General features: G+C 40.6%; 1 protein-coding gene across 1 annotated transcript in view; it reads right to left on the bottom strand.

Annotated features, from left to right (window-relative positions):
- The window catches only part of TBCD (tubulin folding cofactor D), a 202975-nt gene that overhangs the window by 40419 nt on the left and 142097 nt on the right, over positions 1-20459 (bottom strand). The window contains exons 25-32 of the mRNA XM_054978807.1: positions 18877-18939; positions 18304-18380; positions 17677-17758; positions 14721-14839; positions 13520-13611; positions 10981-11121; positions 2613-2696; positions 1026-1184 (exon numbers count right to left, since the gene is read on the bottom strand). Of these exons, the coding sequence (XP_054834782.1) occupies positions 1026-1184; positions 2613-2696; positions 10981-11121; positions 13520-13611; positions 14721-14839; positions 17677-17758; positions 18304-18380; positions 18877-18939 (817 nt within the window). The remainder of the gene's footprint in view (positions 1-1025; positions 1185-2612; positions 2697-10980; positions 11122-13519; positions 13612-14720; positions 14840-17676; positions 17759-18303; positions 18381-18876; positions 18940-20459) is intronic.

Raw genomic sequence — 20459 nt, 5'->3', positions numbered from 1 at the left:
AAATGTAAAAGGCAAACCATGTTGCTGATAACTCACTTTTTATCTCTATACAGGCGTACCCTCGGGGATAAAAAGTGAGCCATCGACAACTGACTTACCTGGCCACGAGAGCCCAGAGATGGAGTCTGCACCCACAGACTCGGCCAGGACACAGGGGGAATACACAACCAGTGGAGCCGTGCCAGCCCCTCCTGGGCTTCAACCACCAGCCCAGGTGCAAGGAGGAGATGCGCCATCCCAAGTGGCCACCAGTGCAGCCAACGGAGCTGCGCCAATCCCTCCAGGGCCTCAGCTGCTGGCCTACGCAGCGCTTGGGACAGCACAGGCCACCCCGAGGGCAGCAGCAGCCAAAGGAACAGTTGGCCACACCACACCATTGCCCTCTGAGCCACAAATGCTGGCCCAAGTGGTGGCAGGGGCAGCGTGAGCCTCAGTGTGGAGAGTCAAGCATGCAGCCAGGGCACCAGGTTTTTGTTTAAAACAAAACAGATCATGCTTTAGATACAATCTCATATGTACACAGAAATACTAACCTTTTGTTTAAGTCAAATAATGAGAGCCAAATTAGGACCAAGACTGACATGAGAGCAGTATATCTAACTGGGTTTCAACATAGTTTGAAATTGTTAATAGCAGTTGCATCAAAAAGGGAGAAGAGAGGGCAAACCACATCAAGGCTGCAGCATTGGCGGGGGGTGCCCTTTCCCCCCACACAGCTTTTCCTGTGAAATTGCTCCACCTCCCAAGTGATAATTAACTATTAAACTTTTATTTATTTTTGAATTTATATTTATAACCCATCTGAAAACTGGCAGGGAAGCCATCTAAAATGTATCTCCTATGACTAAAATTGTTTAATAATCTGTGGATTCAAGCGGAACAAATGTAAATGCATTTTAAACTCCCCTTTTATTTATGAACACAAACTTCAAAATGATGAAAGCCTAAGACAGAAGGAAATACTAGTCTCTTCAAACGTTTTATACACTTAGCCTTTAGCACATAACTCTATCGATATACTGTACCTTGGAAATATCCTCTCTAATTCATCCCGATGGGGTATGTGTGGAACTGGAGGGTTGTCAAAGTACAGAAGCGTGAGGAACACAGATCCTGCATGGGCTCGGAATCGGTCAATTTTTTCAGCTGACTGTTGAGCTAAGCAGCACATAATTTGCTTAGAGCTGGAAGTCAGAACACAGAAGACTCAGGCGTTAGGACTTCTTGAAGTATGACTTCCGCCACCCCCATCACAGCTATAAAGATCTTCTTTACTTTGGCTTCCCCAAGATTAGAGGATGATAGCTGTTCCACATAGCATTGCTAGACTTTGGACATTCCATTGTTGCTGTTCCAGATGGCAAAAAGGTAAAGGTCCCCTGTGCAAGCACTGAGTCATTACTGACCCATGGGAGGACGTCACACCACGACATTTTCTTGGCAAACTTTTTACGGGATGGTTTGCCATTGCCTTCCCCAGTCATCTATGCTTTACCCCCAGGAAACTGGGTACTCATTTTACTGACCTCGGAAGGATGGAAGGCTGAGTCAACCTTGAGCCGGCTACCTGAACCCAGCTTCCACCAGGATCGAACTCACGTCATGATCAGAGCTTGGGCTGCAGTACTGCAGCTTACCACTCTGTGCCATAGGGCTCCAGATGGTAAGTTTCCTTATATTCCCTCCCATAGCCATTGAGTCCCTGCAATGGCTATCCCCTCCCCCCTTATGTAACCAGGGTGCTTTTTCAAACTTCTTTTACAATTGGCATAGCAATATACCATTGTATCAGAATATTAATAATGTCAACTTCCAGTTAAAAAAACCCCAATAACTTCAAATAGTGGGCAATGTCCACTGTAGGGGCTAGGGAAAAGAAAATGGCTACTGTCTGGGCAATATGGGAAAATATAGAGTACCTGCCCACGCAGCATCCATTCAGATTTTCTTGTAATCTTTCCTAAACCTTTGTACCAACAGAGAAACAAAAGAGAAAAATCTGGGAAACCCAAGAAACTTAACCCGGGAAATCCCACGAGGTGCACGAATGCACCTCAATGTTGTGAGGAAGCAGGAAAAAAACCAGCATCAAATCTGGGGTGAATAATCCATGTAGAAAAGGTCTGATTTACTAGGAAGCCAGGTTGTGCTCCTCCAGGCTTACAGGGAGAAACACAAAAGACAATTGTTCATGAGGTCTTTTGATTGCAAGGAAGCAAAGCTGCTCTTTTATTATCTTACTAGTAATTTTGTAGTGTGGTGCTGTTAAGGTTGCAGTTATTTTGTTTTATTGTTCCATTGTTGATTGTTTGGGGGGAGGGGGTTAGTATTTGGAAAGGGGCCTATCAAATTTTCAAAATCAAAGAAAAAGAAACTGTTTTTCTGGGCATAGAAAAGGACCTGTATTTATTCTTAACAGAAAAGATTATTAATGCAAAGCACTTTCACTAGCAAAGTAATAACCAGAAATGAGATTTGCATTCTCTGTTCTGTCAACAGAAGGAGGAGAGGTTCTGAACGATTCATTCACTACTAAGGAGAAAGTAGGTAAAATTTCTCATCATTTCACAACTGAGCAGGTATATACACATATATATATTTGAACTACATACACGTTAGAGTTGATTAATGCTGGCTCATGTTGTGTTAACAACAAGGTCATTTCCATTAAACTGGTCATAGCAGCTTCTCTCACCCTGTTGAAATAAGCATACAACCAAATTTCCACTGTTAATTTCCAGCCTCATATGGACAAGCTTCATATAATTCTACATCACTTCTTTGATAAGAACAAAACACATTTATACACATGGATACATGCAGTGCCAGACTCAAAAATGGGGGGGGGGGGTTTGATGAGAAGAGTGCTCAGTGCAATACTATTGGGCCATAGGTTCTTTTCTAGTCCTGGGATGCCAACTCATGACTCTTCTTGGAATTTGGCTCCAAATATGCATCAACACATACACTTCTTTTTATAGGTTTAGAAGCACTAAAAAAAACCCCACGATGTCTGATAAATTGCTGGGCTTTAGCTCACTTTAAGACTGAAGTGTTATGTATATTCCAGTTGGAGTAAAACCCAGTGAACATTTCGGGGCTTACTTCACAATAAACGTGCCTAAAATTGGGGTATAGGTCTACTTAGCTGACAATACTGTGGAGTCAACACAGAGGGTATTTTGAAGATAATTCACCAAAAAAAGATCCTCTGACAACCCAGATAAATTCTTTAGAAAACAATTCAGCGACACTAACAGACTCATTAGACCCACATAATGCTTTTTAGGTCTAGTAAAAAATGATCAACTGACTTGATTTCACAGATATCACATTTTCCAAAGTATGAACATAAAGTTAGCACAGCAATTTACCACATTTTATAGCTTTGGAACATGGTACTCATCTCTTAAAAAATATACTTGGAATACCAGGTAATTACTTGCATAGTATGTAGTGTCCCTTCCCAGCTTCAAGCTGGCATGCCAGCAACAGCCTTTCCTTGAGAAAAATGATTTGGTCATCGTAATCCTGGCTCTGAGTACATCTAGTTTAGATTACCATAACACATTTTACTAGGGCTACCTTGGAAGACTGTTCAGAAGATTCAACTGGTAAGGCTGCTGAACTCAGAAAGATTGCTGTTCACATCACTCTTGTGCTGAAAGAACTTCACTAGCTACCAGTTTCCTTCTGCACTGGCTCTTCTCTTTAAAGCCCTAAACTGCTCAGAGTCAGGGTACCTGAAGGGTTGGCCTTCTCCCTATATCATCTTGCTCACCAGTGAAGATCTTCTCCCTTCTTTGTGCCTGCCGCCACCACCCATCTACAGAAAAGAACTGGGTGGTAACCAGGGACAAAGCTGTTTTACTTGTACTTAACCCTCATCTATAGAATGCTGTTTCCATAGTCACCTCTAGCCTAGTTTACAGTCCTTTAGGTACCAGGAGAAGATAGCTTTATTAGCCCAGGCCTTTGGTTGATTTTTCCCAACCTATTTTTACTCGGTTTTCCAAACCGACTACTAATGAAGGTTAAAGGGCAAAGCACCAAAGCAGGATTACAACTGAACATCAAGAAGACAAAAGTAAAGACTACAGAGGAACTACACAATTTTAAAGTTGACAATGAGGCAATTGAAGTTGTTCAAGATTTTCTATTCCTTGGCTCAATCATCAACCAACAGGGAGACTGCAATGAAGAAATCAGAAGAAGGTTGAGACTTGGAAGAGCAGCTTTGAGGGAGCTAGATAAGATCCTTAAAGATAAAGATGTCTCTCTGGGGACCAAGATCAAGATAATCCAAACTATGGTATTCCCCATTGCCATGTATGGATGTGAAAGTTGGACGGTAAAGAAATTTGACAGGAAAAAAACTGATTCATTTGAAATGTGGTGCTGGAGTTTTGCAGATACCATGGACAGCCAAAAAGACAATTAAGTGGGTACTAGATTAAATCAATCCGGAATTCTCCTTAGAAGCTAAAATGACAAGACTAAAGCTATCGTACTTTGGTCACATCATGAGAAGACAGGATTCTTTGGAAAAGTCAATAAATGCTAGGAAAAGTGGAAGGCAGCGGGAAAAGAGGAAGACCTAAAACGAGGTGTCTTGACTCAATAAAAGAAGCCATGTCCTCCAGTTTGCAGGATCGGAGCAGGTCTGTTAGAGATAGAACGTTTTGGAGGTCTTTCATTCATAGGGTTGCCATAGGTCGGAAATGACTTGACGGCACGTAACACACACACACACACAAACATTTTTACTCCGAAAAATTTATCTATATTGTTATTTTATTTTGTACTTTTAAAAACCATATCTGTCTGATTCCATTTTTTATTAATTATATTGCTGCTGTTGTGTTTATGTTCTTCATTTTTATGTTGATTTTACAAAATTTTGTGCCATTTTATATTATTGATTTTAAGTTTACTGCTTTGGGGGTTTAATTGTTTAAAATTCAGTTGTTTAAAATTCAGCAGGTTTCCGGAGAGGTAGATACGAGACACTCTAGACAAATAATGTTGACTTGTGTATGCATACATAAATCTGTGTCCAAGTAAAACAAGATGATTCTGTAACCAAAATGTTTCAAAGCATTCCCATTTGCAGATTGAATCTGTGGAATTACACAATTTAATCTATTTACAGGGTCTAAGAAAAGGCTTAGGATACGGGAATGAAAAGGGAGAGGCTACATAACAGAAGTTGTGGGAGGCACTGAAATCTTGTTCTCTCCACCACTGACTGAAAGATCTGTTCAATTCCTCTCTGGCTTCTATGATACTCCCACACACTAGCTACACATTTTTAGTATTTTATCCATAGCAATAATTCATTGTAAAAAAGGGGGCTGGGAGGGAATGTTGAAATTCTCACATTCTGAATACTTCATGACGACAATTTTTTTAAAGGGGGGTTATTTCTATAAATTCCATCATCTCACTGCAGATCCTATCCCACCTGCTTTGCCCCCTGGAACAATTTCTTCTGGCAGTTGTGCATTAAACAGTATTTTTCAAACTGCCTCCCAGAGGGAAGAGTAGCAGCCTTACAAGATGTTTTATAAAAATACTGAGCTGGTATTAACAAGTGCCAACAAGAAAAAGAAGGAAATCAGTAGCATTTTCATTGTGGCTTGGGCTGGAGAAAGGATCAAAGAGGCAATATATCTCATTAGATAGTGTGTTATCCTCTTACTGCAGCTGTCCTACCTCCTTCTCCATTATAACTCTAACTGGGGCACTACATACTTCCCCATTTAGTTGGCCACTGTCACTACTAGAACCATTACGCAAGTATACAAGCAAAACTACAGATTTAAATGAACCAAATGTATGCACTAGATAATCAGCTATCTTTTGAAAAAATTGGGTTGGGAGCCTTACAAATAAGGTATATTAACAGGCTACCTGTTATATTAACACCACCACCTTTAACAAATATTATCTCTGGTCTACCTCTCACCCCACCCTAACACTCTTAACACCTTTGAGTCAAATAGGCGTCCACTAGTACCAATGCTCCTACAAATGAGCCCAAAGGGGAACAAGACTACTTGTTCCAAACTCAAATGGGGAGGAACAGACTGCACAGGGGAAATCATCCCACAGCAATTTAGCATAGACAAGTGTACCCAGGTGAGGGCTTTCCCCCCTGCTTATTAACCATCTATTTGCTCTCACTTTTAGGGTACAGTTTGGTCTGGAGGTGCATTTTCCCACTTTTCTAAGAAGTGTTTCAAGGAAATTAAAAAGTAATGCTAATGTGCATTATCAACTACGATGACCCAAATAAGATTATTTATTTCAGACACAGAATACACAATTGCAAGAATGCTTTCCAATGTACACTGAAAAAGAGAAAAAATGAAATGTTCAAATGGGTTAATGAGTGCAAGGGATAATACACACGCACAAATACACACAAGTCTTATGCTGAAATATAGCAGAGCCCTCAGAATACGCTTCTTTCCAGGACAGTTACATAATTCATTTTGAATGATCCACCTATGTCTCACCACAGTAACCGCTCCTTTGTACTTTTTTCAAGGTCAAAAGAAGGTGAATACATATGAAGAATGGGTGGACAAGTGTTTCAACGGAAAATTAGATAATAAGGAAAAAACATAAGCTGCATCATAACAATCTGGCAATCTTTCATGAAGGAATACTTTTTCCTCTCTTCATATGGCATCTTGCTGCGTGTAGATGTTCACATTTAACACCTGTAGACAGATTGTTTGCTAGGACTTGTCCAGTGTGTCTAAAGGAATGCTAAGTTTGCATATGGAAAACGAATCAGTTAGCTTTCCCACGAATCCTTTTAAAGACTGAAGTTTTCCTCAAAAAGAAATGCAATTGTTACTTTTCTTCTTGAGGAGATACACACACACAAAAGAATAAGTAGTACTAAATAAGCAGCTCTCCGAGAACTCCTTATGCAGCCAATCCCTATTCCAAATGATTCCTCTCAATTTAAATTTTCTCGCTAAAGACTTTTCGTAAAATGAAATCTAAAAGTATTTTAGATGGCTATCTAACCTGCATTTTATATTTATTGGCTAGCATTACTATTTATTTTTTAATTTATAAACTCCAGGAATCCTTACAATGTTTATGATGGCCAGGTGCTCTATCAAACATCTCCCAGAATTACTTTTTATGTTGTAATCTCTGTACACCAGGCAATACAGGAATTCTCCTTTGTGCCACTGATAAGATTCAATCATAACTGATGGGAAATATCAAAAGTGAGGACATGTGATGAAGCTGAGGATGAAGGGAAACAAAGGAAGAGAACTTCTGTTAGCCTCTCCCTGACAAATTCCTCAGTTGGAGAGTGAGAGGACCCAGAGCATGTGCACTGCATCTCAAGAATTCTTAAGTACTAGAAAGTCCCTGGCCGAACCCTGCAGGGCTTTTTTCTGGGAAAAGAGGTGGTGGAACTCAGTGGGTGGTCCTCAGAGAAAATGGTCACATGGCCGGTGGCCCCTTCCCCTGATCTCCAGACAGAGGGGAGTTTAGATTGCCCTCCGCGCAGCAGCGTGGAGGGCAATCTAAACTCCCCTCTATCTGGAGATCAGGGAGCGGGGCCACCGGCCATGTGACCATTTTCAAGAGGTTTCGGAACTCCGTTCCACAGCGTCCCTGCTGAAAAAAAGCCCTGGGTTTAGAGGGAGGCGCTGTTTTGTTATTCCACACTTTCTTCAAGGAACTTAAGGGGACTCCAAGACTATTATGGGGTTGTTTGGGATTGTGGATGAATTAAGCTTGCCGCATTTGTCTTCTACACCCATAAGGCTATAGCCACCACAATGGATTTCAGCTGCTAAAGTATAGAGGAAATGATGAAGAAAGCACTCTTCCCTGAGGCTTCTGCTTGGCTGAAGCCATCCAAACTTCCTTTCTCCAACTGGCCAATGGGTTGCTAGTTGCTACTGCATGCTGCTCTTTGCTGCTAGGAATCTTGTCTGGCTACCAAGAATAGCATATATGTGCACCTGTCAGCCCTCAGAAGTTGGGGAGGCTGCCAAGAGTGGTGGTCTCTACCACAAAGACTTCCCCCCTCCAACCCATTTCACTCTTTACACATCTGCACATAAATATATAATTTTATTTTATTTAAAATGCTTATGTTCTGCCTTTGGACTTACAAAAGCTCCTTTTTTTAAAAAAAAGTTTTTTTATTTTTTAATATCTAACATAAAAAAACTACAGAAGACTACAAAAGTATAAAGGGGAGGGGAAAGGAAAAAAAAGGGGGAAGGGAGAACTGGGAAAAGGGAAAATCAACATACAAACAACAAACACTACACTACATGTCTTGTATTCCCTTCATACTGCAATTTTTCTTAAAAGTTTACTTTCTAATATGCTATCAGATTGGTAGGTCTTATACAATACAGATTATATTCAGGATCAGAACTTCTTCCCCCCCCCCCCTTGCGTCTCAGTCTTAATTCTCTCTGCGCAGCTGGAGCAGCTGCACCCGCTCTTTCCTCCCCCCCACTTTCCCCTTCAGACTTCGAACTTTCTTCCTGCTGAAACTCCTGATGGTTGAACAAAAAGTCTGTCAGCTGCGCGTCCGATGTAATCTTGTACGTTTGATCTTTATATCTGAACCAGACGCCTTCTGGAAACAGCCACTTATATTTTATATCACATTTCCTCAAGAAAGCCAAGTCCTTTATACTTGAATCTTCTTTTACGAGCCAAAAATGGAACATCCTTCGATATTTTAACCTTATTGCCCAAATAATCCAAGTCCACATTATACGAATTGTCTAAGATGGTGTCCCGAGTCTTCTTAGATGAAAAGTCAATAATAATCTCGCGAGGCAGCTGCCGCTTCATTGCATACTTTGAAGATGTCTGCCGGACTTCCAAAATACCGTTTTTTATCTCTTCTTTAGCTGCCTTTGCGAATGGCGCCAAAAGTCCAGACACCAAATCTTTTAAATTTTCACTTTGCTCTTCTTTTACATTTTGAAGACGCAATACCGTTTGGGCACGGTCCACTTGTAAACCTATTATTTGATTCTCCAAAAGCTTCACTTCCTTACTTGTTGCTTTCATGAGTACTGCGTTCTCGTGCGCAGACTGCTCTGCTCCGGTCGCTGTTTCTTTAATGGCTTTCACCTCGCTCTCCACTGAATCAACCTTTTGCCCCATTTCATTCAGTTTCGCTACAAAGGGCTGCACAGCATCGAAAACTGCTCGTCTCACCAACTCTTCCAAAGTTTCCCCCTTCCCCTGTAACGTTGCCATCACCGATTTACTCATTGCTGGGCTCTGCTTTCTCGTCGCCATCTTAGGGGGGGGGCGCCAACTAAGTTCCGAAACTCGGTGCAGGGGAAGAAGTCTGCGCCTTTTTAGCTTCAATTCCCACCGATCCTTCACATACGCTTAAAAATCAGAAGGGATTCGCTTACTTACAGGTCTTCACCTTAAATCTGCTTATTGCCGTTCTCCATGGCCCGGCAGCACACGCGGTGCTGCGCAAGTCTGCCGGCCTCCGTTGGAGCAAGCGGGCAATTTACCCCTTGCATTACTTCCAGAGGGTTCTTCCCGCGGCGCCCCGGATCCAGGCTCCCTCACTGGGAGTCCTGGAGGTTAACCCTCGTGGGTCAACCGCCCAGTCAGGCTGCTCAGACAGTTCCCCTCGGACCTGCGGAGAGGAACGTCCGACATGGCCGGGAAAACGAAACCGAAAGCGGACTTACAAAAGCTCCTGAAGGGGGTGGGGGATGACAATTTTTTTAAAAGCAAACAATGATTAATGCTTATGAGAAAAATCATACAGAAGTGGGGAGGTTTTTTTGCCAAGTCGGGAGAACAGCCATTCCGGTAAATTAAAAAAGCAGAGCCCAAACAAGTTGGAAACCAGTAGCGTATCTTTCAGTAATGAGACCAAGTCTTCTCCTAAACAGCACTGCTATGGCCTGCTGCCAAAATACCATCAGGGAGGGCACAAGGCAGGTCTCCCTGGGGAAAGAGAAAGAAATGATATGATCTAATCCTCAGCTCTCCTGTGACTTAGCAGAGTTCCAGAGGTTTCATCTATCAGCATCGGCCACTAAAAATGACATGGCACATTTACTTGACCAAAGGGCAACAGCCAGGGCACATGTAGTACAATAATCACCATAATGCACTTATAAAGCTAGTACAGCTTATTTGCCTTTTAAAATAATATTTGCAAATACTTAATTGGTGAGAAGGCATGCAAGTCAAGACGAGCCCAATGATTTATACAACTGCACCCTCTGCTGTCCAGTTACCAACATGTGACAGAAAAGAAGGTAATCTACCCTTTAGAACAGAAATATTACTAAACAACTTTAAAATGAAACTCAAAGAAATTGGCAGTGAAGGGTGAAAAATACAGAACACTTGTTATTTGTTCCAACAAATGCCACTTACTAGACAGAAATACAGTAACAGCAGAGCTAACAGGCTTTAAACCATTTTAATATGTTATTATACAATATTTATTTTTAAAAAATGAAATTTAAACAGTAATTCATTACTGGAACCCCTATCCATAACCATTCTCTTACACACACTGACTTGGCAGGTACAATCTGGCCAGGAGGTCTCTGTCAGTGCCCAAATGAGCAAGGTAACAGGGTTGTTATTGGTTAGTTTGTTTGTGCTCTGTTGCAACGTGCACTTTTCATGTCTCACAGTTAGTGCTCATGCTTTATAGCTGCAAGATTACATCAATGTGAGTGAGGAGGGATCCTGAATGTGGATGGGATTAAGTTTAATTTCACCCATTTCTTTTCTACGCCAATCACTGTTTTTGCAAAGCTGCATTCAGCAGTACAATATCCTGGATGTTTGCAGCCCTGGTGTAAGACTCCATACCTGTGATGTTCACTAGCCACTTCCACTCAGCCTTACACTCCTTTAGCATGCCTACACTGCTAACCACAGATGTGGGACATTAATAGCCACAGGCCAAATATGCCTTACCATGCTCCAACATCACCTCGATTGTCTGTTGTGTAATCATTCAGACCATCCAGCAAAATGTCGTATATCTGTGCAACATTACTTTTGCAGACGAATTCAGTTGGTGACCCTTCACCTTTCACCCCTGCTGTCATGCAAATCCTGCAGGAACAATATAAATATACAAAACCACATAATGGCCGTATGTCCAAGTATTTTAGCATGCACAACATTTATGTATAAAAATTAACAGAACCCTGAAATATTCATAAACAATAAAAATATCAGCATCCATTAACTAAAACAAAAAATGCACATTTTACCGATGGGACACTGAAATTGCAGACTTAGTGACTGATGGCCAGGTTAGAATCAGCAGGCTCTTCAAGATGTAAGAACTTTACCAGGCTTACAGCTGCAATACATCCTCTGGCCACCTGCAGTGGTGAAACTGTACTATACCAGAGATAACACCACCAAGCATTCTTTCAACTTGGAAGCTTCCATAGTGATTTATTTACTTCATTTATACCCCAACCCCACCTTTCTCTTCAATGGGGACTCAATGCAGGTTACATCATTCTCCTCTTCTCCATTTTATTCTCATAACAATCATGTGAGATACGTTTGGCTGAGATGGTGGAACTGGCCCAAGATCACCTGGCAGGTTTCCAAGGCAGAGTAGGATTTGAACCTGGGCTCCCAGAACTTAGTTGGACACACCAACCGCTACACCATGCTGCCTATTCATGGAGTGGAACATCTGGATCCTGCTGTTGATTTGAGAGACCTCTATGCTCTACAGACCCTATGTGACCACTGTCTTTCTGACAATGCCATATAGTATTACATGATTTGATGATCTGAATCAAGCAGTTATGACCCTTTACAGCTAGGGGTACAATAATCTATGTTCAATGAGTCACACAAACCATCTGGCACCTCTTAGTCCAAAGTCCAAAAGGGTAGTCAAAATTCACTCCTGTCTTCATGTATTACTCTGAATGTTACACACTGACATGTAGTGATTATAGAGCAGGAATCCCGACCTTTTTGAGCCTACAGCCATATTTGGAATTCTGACACAGGGAGGTGGGTGCAACCACCAAATGGCTACTGCAGAAGGTGAAGCCAATCACAAAAAGTCAAGGAGTGAGGTTGTGCACAGCTCTGCTAGTAAGTCTTCAACATTTCAGGCAGAAGCTTTGTTAACAAGATGTGTTTTAAAGTAAACATACTGTTTAAAAATATTTCCTTGCATACAAAGTATACGTACTGAACTAGTTAGAAACCCTCATCTGGTATTTTTCGGGTATCTGACCAGGCTATCCTCTTTACATGGGCTGGGGAAAAAGCCACCCCTGGCCCTTCCTACATTCTAAACATACTTGGTGGCACCAGGAAAGGTATTGGCAGGCACCATGAAACCCATGAGCAGCATGTTGGAGACTCCTGGGTTAGAGTATCAGACTTGGATCTTGGACACCCAAGTTCAAAACCCAATTCACAGCCAACCCAGTCACACATTCTCACAGCCTAACTCCCCTAACAGGGTCATTGTGAGGATAAAATGGAGGAGAGAAGAATTATATAAGCTGCTTTGTTTACCCACTGAAGAGAAAAGAGAGGTACAAATGAATAAACAAATTATTCTTTAAAATGAACACAATTATGCAGGTAAATGGTAGGGGAAACTAGTTAGAGAACCAAAGTTTATGCGCGATAATCATGAAGGAGCACTCCTTGGTATCTTACCAGAACAGGAGACTCAGAATGAAATGAAGAAAAATGTGAGCATACAACCTAAGAATCCTGTACCTTGTAATAGTTAATATATAAATCAAACAGTTAATAAAGATGAAATTAATCTTTGAGTTCTATCTTTCTAAGAGACACTATATAAAAGCCTATCTGTCAGATAGAGGCATTTTCAATATTCAAATATGATATATCCAACTTGTTAGGAAACAAAGATTTCCTCCATATGAACACTACCAACTCTTAAATGATGTATCATCTTGTATTATTATTATTATTATTATTATTATTATTATTATTATTATTATTATTATTATTATTATTATTATTATTAATATTAGCAGCAGCAGCAGCAACAACAACAACAACAACAACAACAGCGCTTATATACTGCTTTTCTAGACAGATTGTGCCTCACCCAGAGCAGTGAACAAGTTAGTGTTGTCATTATCCCCACAACACAGCTGAGGAGCTGGGGCTGAAAGGAGTGGCTTACCCAAGGTCACCTACTGAGCTCATGGCAGTAGTTGGATTTGAACCAGCCGAGTGCTGATTTGCAGCCAAAACACTTAACCACTGTGCTACAGCACAGTGTCCATAGATGACATTAAAACTGCATTTAAATTTTCGGATTCCATGCCTTCCTTTAAAATATGACCTTACAAATTCAATTATTCTGGCAAAAATCCCCATGGAAGTCTAAAGCTTTAAAATAAAGTCAATTCAATTTGTTTTCTGAATACCACTTGCTACTTTCATATTTTCACAAAGCCATATGAAAAGCAAATAGACAAAAACATACTTTGCAATAGCTTTTAGGCCATCCCTTCTGGATTCAGCAAAGCTCACATCTTTGGAGGAAACGCAAGTGACTTTCTTCAAACCTTCTAAAATCTGGAACAAAGCAAAATAAAAGCAGTATTTTATTAACTTCACTTGTGATGTTATGTTCAAATAAGGGGGAAATAGTGACTTGTGGGGGGAGGGGTGGATGCAAGAAGGATAAAGTGTTCACCCACACCCACGTGTTGTAGTTTCAGCCTAAATACATCATTTAACTCTGTGACAAAGTTAGGATACAGAGATCACCAAAGACATGCTACTTGACATTGTGTGTGTGTGTGTGTGTGTGTAAAGTGCCATCAAGTCACAGCTGACTTATGGCAACCCTATGGGGTTTTCAAGGAGAGAGACAGAGATGGTTTGCCATTGCCAGTCTCTGTATAGAAACCGTAGACTTTCTTGGCAGTCTCCCATCCAAGTACTAACCAGAGCCAACCTTCCTTAGCTTCTGAGATTGGACAAGATAGGGCTAGCCTGAGCCACCCTGTCAGGGCTACTTGACATTGTCCATTTTTAATACTTCATCTCCCAACTAAAAACAACATTTCCATGAGGAAAGATGCAAATTTGCCCTCTTCATTTAGCCTTTAGCTCTTCTTTCTAAGTGCACATTTGTCTTATTTGTTTCCTGGCTAGTTGTAATGCATATGGTGTGTTTATTTTCTTGTACCTGCTGCTGACATATTTATGACATATGAAGGCATGTATTATAAGATCACAAGCTTGCATTTGAATATTTCCCTTACTATAGGGGTAGGGGGAGAACCCTGCAGCCCATCCGTGAAGATCTTTCACCTGTGATGCAGCATGGGACAACCAACTATTTTTTTTTCTAGAGGGCAATATGTAAGAATGTAAGACTACTGCTCTTTCCAAAAATATGAGGGGGCAATGTTCCTCCATTGTGGATTTTTCCCACATGCATGCCTAGATATACAGTTACAAAAATGAGATAAGAATGCCTCAAAGGTTGCTAATCCACTTTGTTACTTTCGCTATTAAAACTGAAGATACTATCACTATTAGGGCTTTGTTAGAAAACACCATTGTTCAACAGCAATTTTATCCTGACAGCACACATTACATTAAGCAATCAGGTTTAATTCAAACATTTTTCAAGTACTTACAAAACTCCAGTCTAAAGTTCAGCTCTAGCTCACCTCTTGAAGTTTGCCTTTTAGAAGAAATCTTGGAAGGGCACCCAAGGCTAGTGAAAAGCCACACCTAATCATTTCATTAGGGCTTTGAAGATCTGATATGTATTGCTTCACTAGTTCATCTAGAAATACACAATAGTCATTCAGCCATTGTATTAGAAACTGACACAATGTGGGAGGAAAGAAGATCATTTCCATAACCATAAATTCTTCCCAGAGGCAAAAAATTGCAGACGCCAAAGGATTTTAAAATTTGCTAACTACTAGCAGAATAAAATAAATGTATCAATTACGCAGACAAGGTAACTGTTTTATTAGGAAAGCACCATACTCAACAAGGTGGCAAACACTTTTTTCCCTTCCCAAAGTTGCACTTTTTAGGAACTGCATTACAGGATGTGTTCTAAAGTATCAGTGAGCATAACTCCACTGACAATGAGAACACTAAACTGATCATGACAAACCTGGCTATTCATACACATTTAAATAGTTTTTGTCTCAAAGCAGTGGCTGCAATATCCTTTTTGACAGTTAATCAAAAAAGTTGCCTAACTGAACTAGCGCTTTCTTAAATGCCTGGCCTATTTGCATTTAACCACCTACCTGCCAATTAAGCCAAATAATGTACTGAAGAAAAACTGATTAATGTGTTATAGATAGATATCTTTAACCAGAAATTGTAACGCTTAACTGTCAGCGATCAGTAAATTCTAAGCAATGTGACTACATCAGAAAGCTATTTTTCAGTCAAAGTCCCTTAACACAGAACTGAGATAAGGACTGGAATGAAGTCGAACAGAAGAAGAAAGTAAAAATGGAAGAATAGAGATGTGAGGTCTAAAACTTCATAAACATGGAGACATCTACTCTGGGTTAAAAAAAAATTAAAAATCATAGGACTGCCACATCTGTCTGAAAAGTAGGTTCATGTGATTACTGGGCACAGTGGGTCATCAGAGTGTTATGCCCATGTCAGCTCTCTATCAGAAGCCCTCAGTCACGTGCAATCGTATCATGTTCAAAATCTGGCTGTCAGGTTTACTGTTGCACACCCCACATCCAGGTAGACTGTAATCCTGCAGGTGACAGCAGCTGGACATGACTGGCCATGTATGTAGTAGTTCAGATGGCCACCACATTCACACAAGCCATCATGAACCAGCTATACATGAATAGGATCAGACAAGTTTGGGTTGCTTTTTCACCCTTCAACTCTGCTTGACAGTATCAGAGAACTCCCAATATAGGTATTTTAATTGTTTCTGAGCTACTGGGGCATATATAATACAGGGGCCTGAAGCCACAGAGATACCCTATTCTTCCCTAAATGTTTTGTGAGAACTCCCTAAACAATGAGGTTACAGCAGGGATGATATTAATTTCAAAGATATGATCTTAGTAACAAGGCATCAAATTAAAAGCTGCCAGAAAACCAACCAGAGGCTGTTTCTCTATCAGTGCTTAGAGCAGGGCTTTTTTTTAGCTGGAACATGGTGGAACAGAGTTCTGGCACCGCTTGAAAATGGTCACATGGCCAGTGGCCCCGCCCCCTGATCTCCAGACAGAGGGGAATTTAGATTGCCCTCCGTGCCGTGTGGCGTGGAGAGCAATCTAAACTCCCATCTGTCTGGAGATCAGGGGGCAGGGCCACTGGCCATGTGACCATCTTTGCCGAGGGTGATTTAAATGTTAAAAAACTCCCCCCTTGTTCCAGCTGACCCAAAGTGACGTCATTGTGCGGTCCTGAGTTCCACCACTGAGTTCCACCACCTCTTTTCCCAGAAAAAAAGCCCTGGCTTAGAGGAACATAATATGTCAGGCACTCTGGAGAATCTTAGCATAACAACAAGATATAATGCATGAAGTAAATCTACATTGTTAATTTAACAGTATGAATAACTACAAGTTAAAAATGAAAGACCAGGAAAAATATGCTAAAATGAAGAAAAAATTAAGAAAAAGCTTTAACGACTGTAGGCGTCAGGGAGCAGGAAACTATAAAATGGGAAGGCAATGAGAAAGATTATTAAATATAAAATAGGAATATGATTATGGGTAATCCAGATGTTTCTTCATCTAGTTGTGGAACTTGATCCAGTGGAGAAAAGGCAAGCTAGGTCTTCAGTCTATGGCCAGATTCCAGAATATTAAGCTCTGCAGCTGCACTATCACATGCCTGGCTGCCACTCTGCTTGCTAGGAAACTGCAGCCTTTTCCCAGTGGGAAAAGACTATGTCAATTTTTCCAAATTAGACAACAAGAGTGGATGCTGCCAGCCACCCGCAAGCCCACTGTCACCAAGCATGCCCCTCTTCAACTCCTGTGAGTATTTGGAAAAGGAGAGAGATAGCATACAGAGAACACTCTAAGTCATGTGGGGGAAATGCTGTGCCTGGATGCCACCTAGCTGATGACATTTGCTGGCTTACGGGCCATTTTTTGCAGATGCTGCCAGATCATTCCTGTCATTGGATTCTCATTGGGTATCATTTTATTAAAGCTGTATCTAACCTAGACCTTTTATTCCTAGAACTAAAAATATTTATGAGAATGTCTCAAATGGGATAGCTGTTAAAGGTCTAATCTTCACACCACACAGAATTAAAAAGGTAGGGAAGGGAGTGGACTCAGAAGTACCCACATAATCATCACTAACAACTATTGGGTGGGGTAATTTGAAAGGAACATTATAAACAACATTGTCCCATACATGTGCAAATCAGAATTCTTTCATTTCTCCAAGGCATTTCTACAGAAGGGCTAAGCAATGCATGTTAAGTGCTCTCATCTTCAATTAAGTACATCTTAAAAGCCTACATAGCTGGGCTGGGTCCTGAGAAGTTGCTAATCACTGAGGTGCTGATATAAGGGCTAATTTTGCCTATGCTGGAATTTTTCTAGCCGACAAAATCATCATAGGTTATCCCTTAATGAAGATAGAAACCTTGTGAATCATTACCTTGTTGAACTGGATGAGTTTCTCCCTCTTTCAGGCAGTAATATTCGTTACATAGGGCAGCTAATGCAGAGACAGCCGATTCCTAAAACAAAACAATGTAAGCATAAATCATCTTACCTTTTAATAACACCCCAAGACAGCACTACTGAACAGTTAGGCTTCAAGAAACCAAAGGATAAGCTAATCCCTAACTATAACATGCTTTCAGTCCATATAATTCTTGCTGTTTTCATCGTCAGATAATCCATTTGCCTCTATTTAAAAGTCTGCTTTGTTTAATAATTCGCTATAGCTTGCTATGAGATCTCTCTAACAAGCCACATCAGTATGTCACAATGCTTAAAAGCTAGCAAAATTTGTATTAAGTTGTATAAGTTCTTCCTAGATTTCATCAAGATGGTACAACTTTTTTTAAAAAAAATGAAAAATAAATTAATTCACAGAGAAAAAGACAGCCACTTCCAATCATTCCTGCCTCAATTAAATTATGCTTTATGTTTTGTGAGAAATTTTAACAGGTTAAATACTACTCTCTTTAATAGGCAGTATATGACGATAAAAATGTATGTTTTTGAAATGTTGGATCAATAAAAACAAGGAAATCATAAAAACACAAAATAGCCATACTTTTATTTGCTGTCTTGCATTGCTTGAAACAAGATGAAGACTTCGCAAACTGTCATTTATTAGCCACAGCCAGCCATCTGGAGGGATTTAAAACATTCTTAGCAGCATACTAGTTATTCAAGATTCAATATTTGTCATCTACATTTAGCAATTCACAATTTCTAATGCATAAGACAATAATTCCAAATTTTGTTTATAAAAAATGCTACACGTCTCCCAAATTAAGTGCACACACTTAAAAATATATTTCAGCCCTATATCTTCTTCTATCACCACCATTCTGTATGGCTGCCATTTTAATCTGTTATTTGCATACATTAGATCCTGCAGCCATTACTATTCTGTATTTCATATGCATTAAATTCAATATGATGAAGAGATGACCGCAATAGCAGGAGCCAGCAAGCCAAAGTATTGAGTCAGTTACTGGCACATCAGAGCTTGCCCAACTGCAAAGGATGGGATGCCAGGACACCTATACTGGCCATGCTCCAGGCAAGTGAAATTACCAGGACTGTGCACTGAATGAGACAGAAAGGCAGGCAAAAAGAATACATTCAAAACATAACCTACCAATTATGGGATCTTCTCTGAAAGGCATTTTTGAAACTGACAACTTTTCAATTAAACTGCAGACTGGAAAACAGAACAAATTATATCATCCCTGAAAACAATACATGATTATACTCTTGCATCAGTATGTTCCCGAGTTCAATGGGACTTGCACACATATACAGGCTAGACCTTAAGGAAATGTAGTCAAGAATGAACTCAAGTATTAGTATCTCTGCTCCGAAGACATAACGTATCATAAAAATGTTGATCAACCAGCACAGGAAACACATTAACAAATCAATATAGCTAATTCTCAACATGGCCAGATCTCTGCTTACTTAAATCCAAAGACTAGAGCCATGAACAGACAAGATGGCTCTTTCTACAAATCTGAGAAAAGCCCCAGGTTTGCAGAAAAATCTGAAATATAAAAAATACATGGAGAGACTTAAAAATCCCAAAGTGATGGAAGCAGCACCTGTAGCTTTAAGAAACGAATGGCCTCTCAATAATAATTGTGGAGGTTGTTAAAAAAAACCAATATTGCCAACCTTCAAGCAAAGAAGGAAGCAGGGAAAAATCAGGATATGGGGTTTGCCAGGAGGAAGGAAAGAAGAAATAGTGTGGAGAAGAGATACAGGGGAAAGTGAGGTGCCCCCCCCAAATTCTTGCAGGTTCCCCACTCTACAACTATATCTGGCCCAGCTGCTGGTATAGAAGCAACTTGGCCATCATTTTCTCGGTTAGAGGATGCCAAGGGGTGGAAGGAAGGAAAGGTGAAGAGGGGGGCAGATAAACATACACACTGAGTGGTGGGTAAGAAGAAGAGCAGGAAAAGGAGAGATGCTATAGTGGCTTTCAAGTAAGAGAAAGGGGAAATAGTGGGGGAGTGGGAAATTAGTTGCCCCCTGCAAGTCCCTCACTTATATTTAGACATATCGCCAAAGTTACCTTCACAGGTGTGTGCATCAATGCTACTAAGCATTACTTGACAATAAGTCAGTGATGGAGCTGCTGCACATACAGAAACACTTTTAACATTGGAGCTCCATGTATGCACTAGATCAGAACTAGCTTCTGCTCCAGAAAGCAATTATGGCAGGGGAGGGAGTGTTCTGTGCACTAACTCCAATGAGGCCAGAGAATAAAGCAACCCCACAGTGCTGTTTCAATGCGTGGCGATGGGGGCAGATAGCCTGAGACCTCTCAAGAATGCAACATGCAAACAGATTCCATTTATGAGAACGATGATCAGGGCTTGCAGGGTATAATAAAACACTAAGCTAAAGTGTTAGACATGGATTACAGTGTCTGTGGCCTGCTCAAGAGAACAGAAAAGATCTATTCCAGAGCAGTAGCTTAGGATTTATCTCTGCTTGAGCTACTTCAACCCTTTCATTTTTTGTTTTTCAGTTTTAAGGAGAATTAGTGCTTTCCTGATGGTTGTCTAAACAATGCCAAACTGTACAGCCAGTTGGAGACCTATCTATATTTTATTTGTTTATTGAAGTTTTAATCAGGAGAAGTGTATTTTAAGTTAAAAGCTGTTTAGGTTATGGAGAGTGAAGACAAATGGTTGGGAAAGAGCTATGACCGTGAGT

This window comes from Eublepharis macularius, chromosome 4 (genome assembly GCF_028583425.1).
Source record: "Eublepharis macularius isolate TG4126 chromosome 4, MPM_Emac_v1.0, whole genome shotgun sequence".
Taxonomy (NCBI): domain Eukaryota; kingdom Metazoa; phylum Chordata; class Lepidosauria; order Squamata; family Eublepharidae; genus Eublepharis; species Eublepharis macularius.
This window is presented reverse-complemented; position numbering and strand designations above follow the sequence as displayed.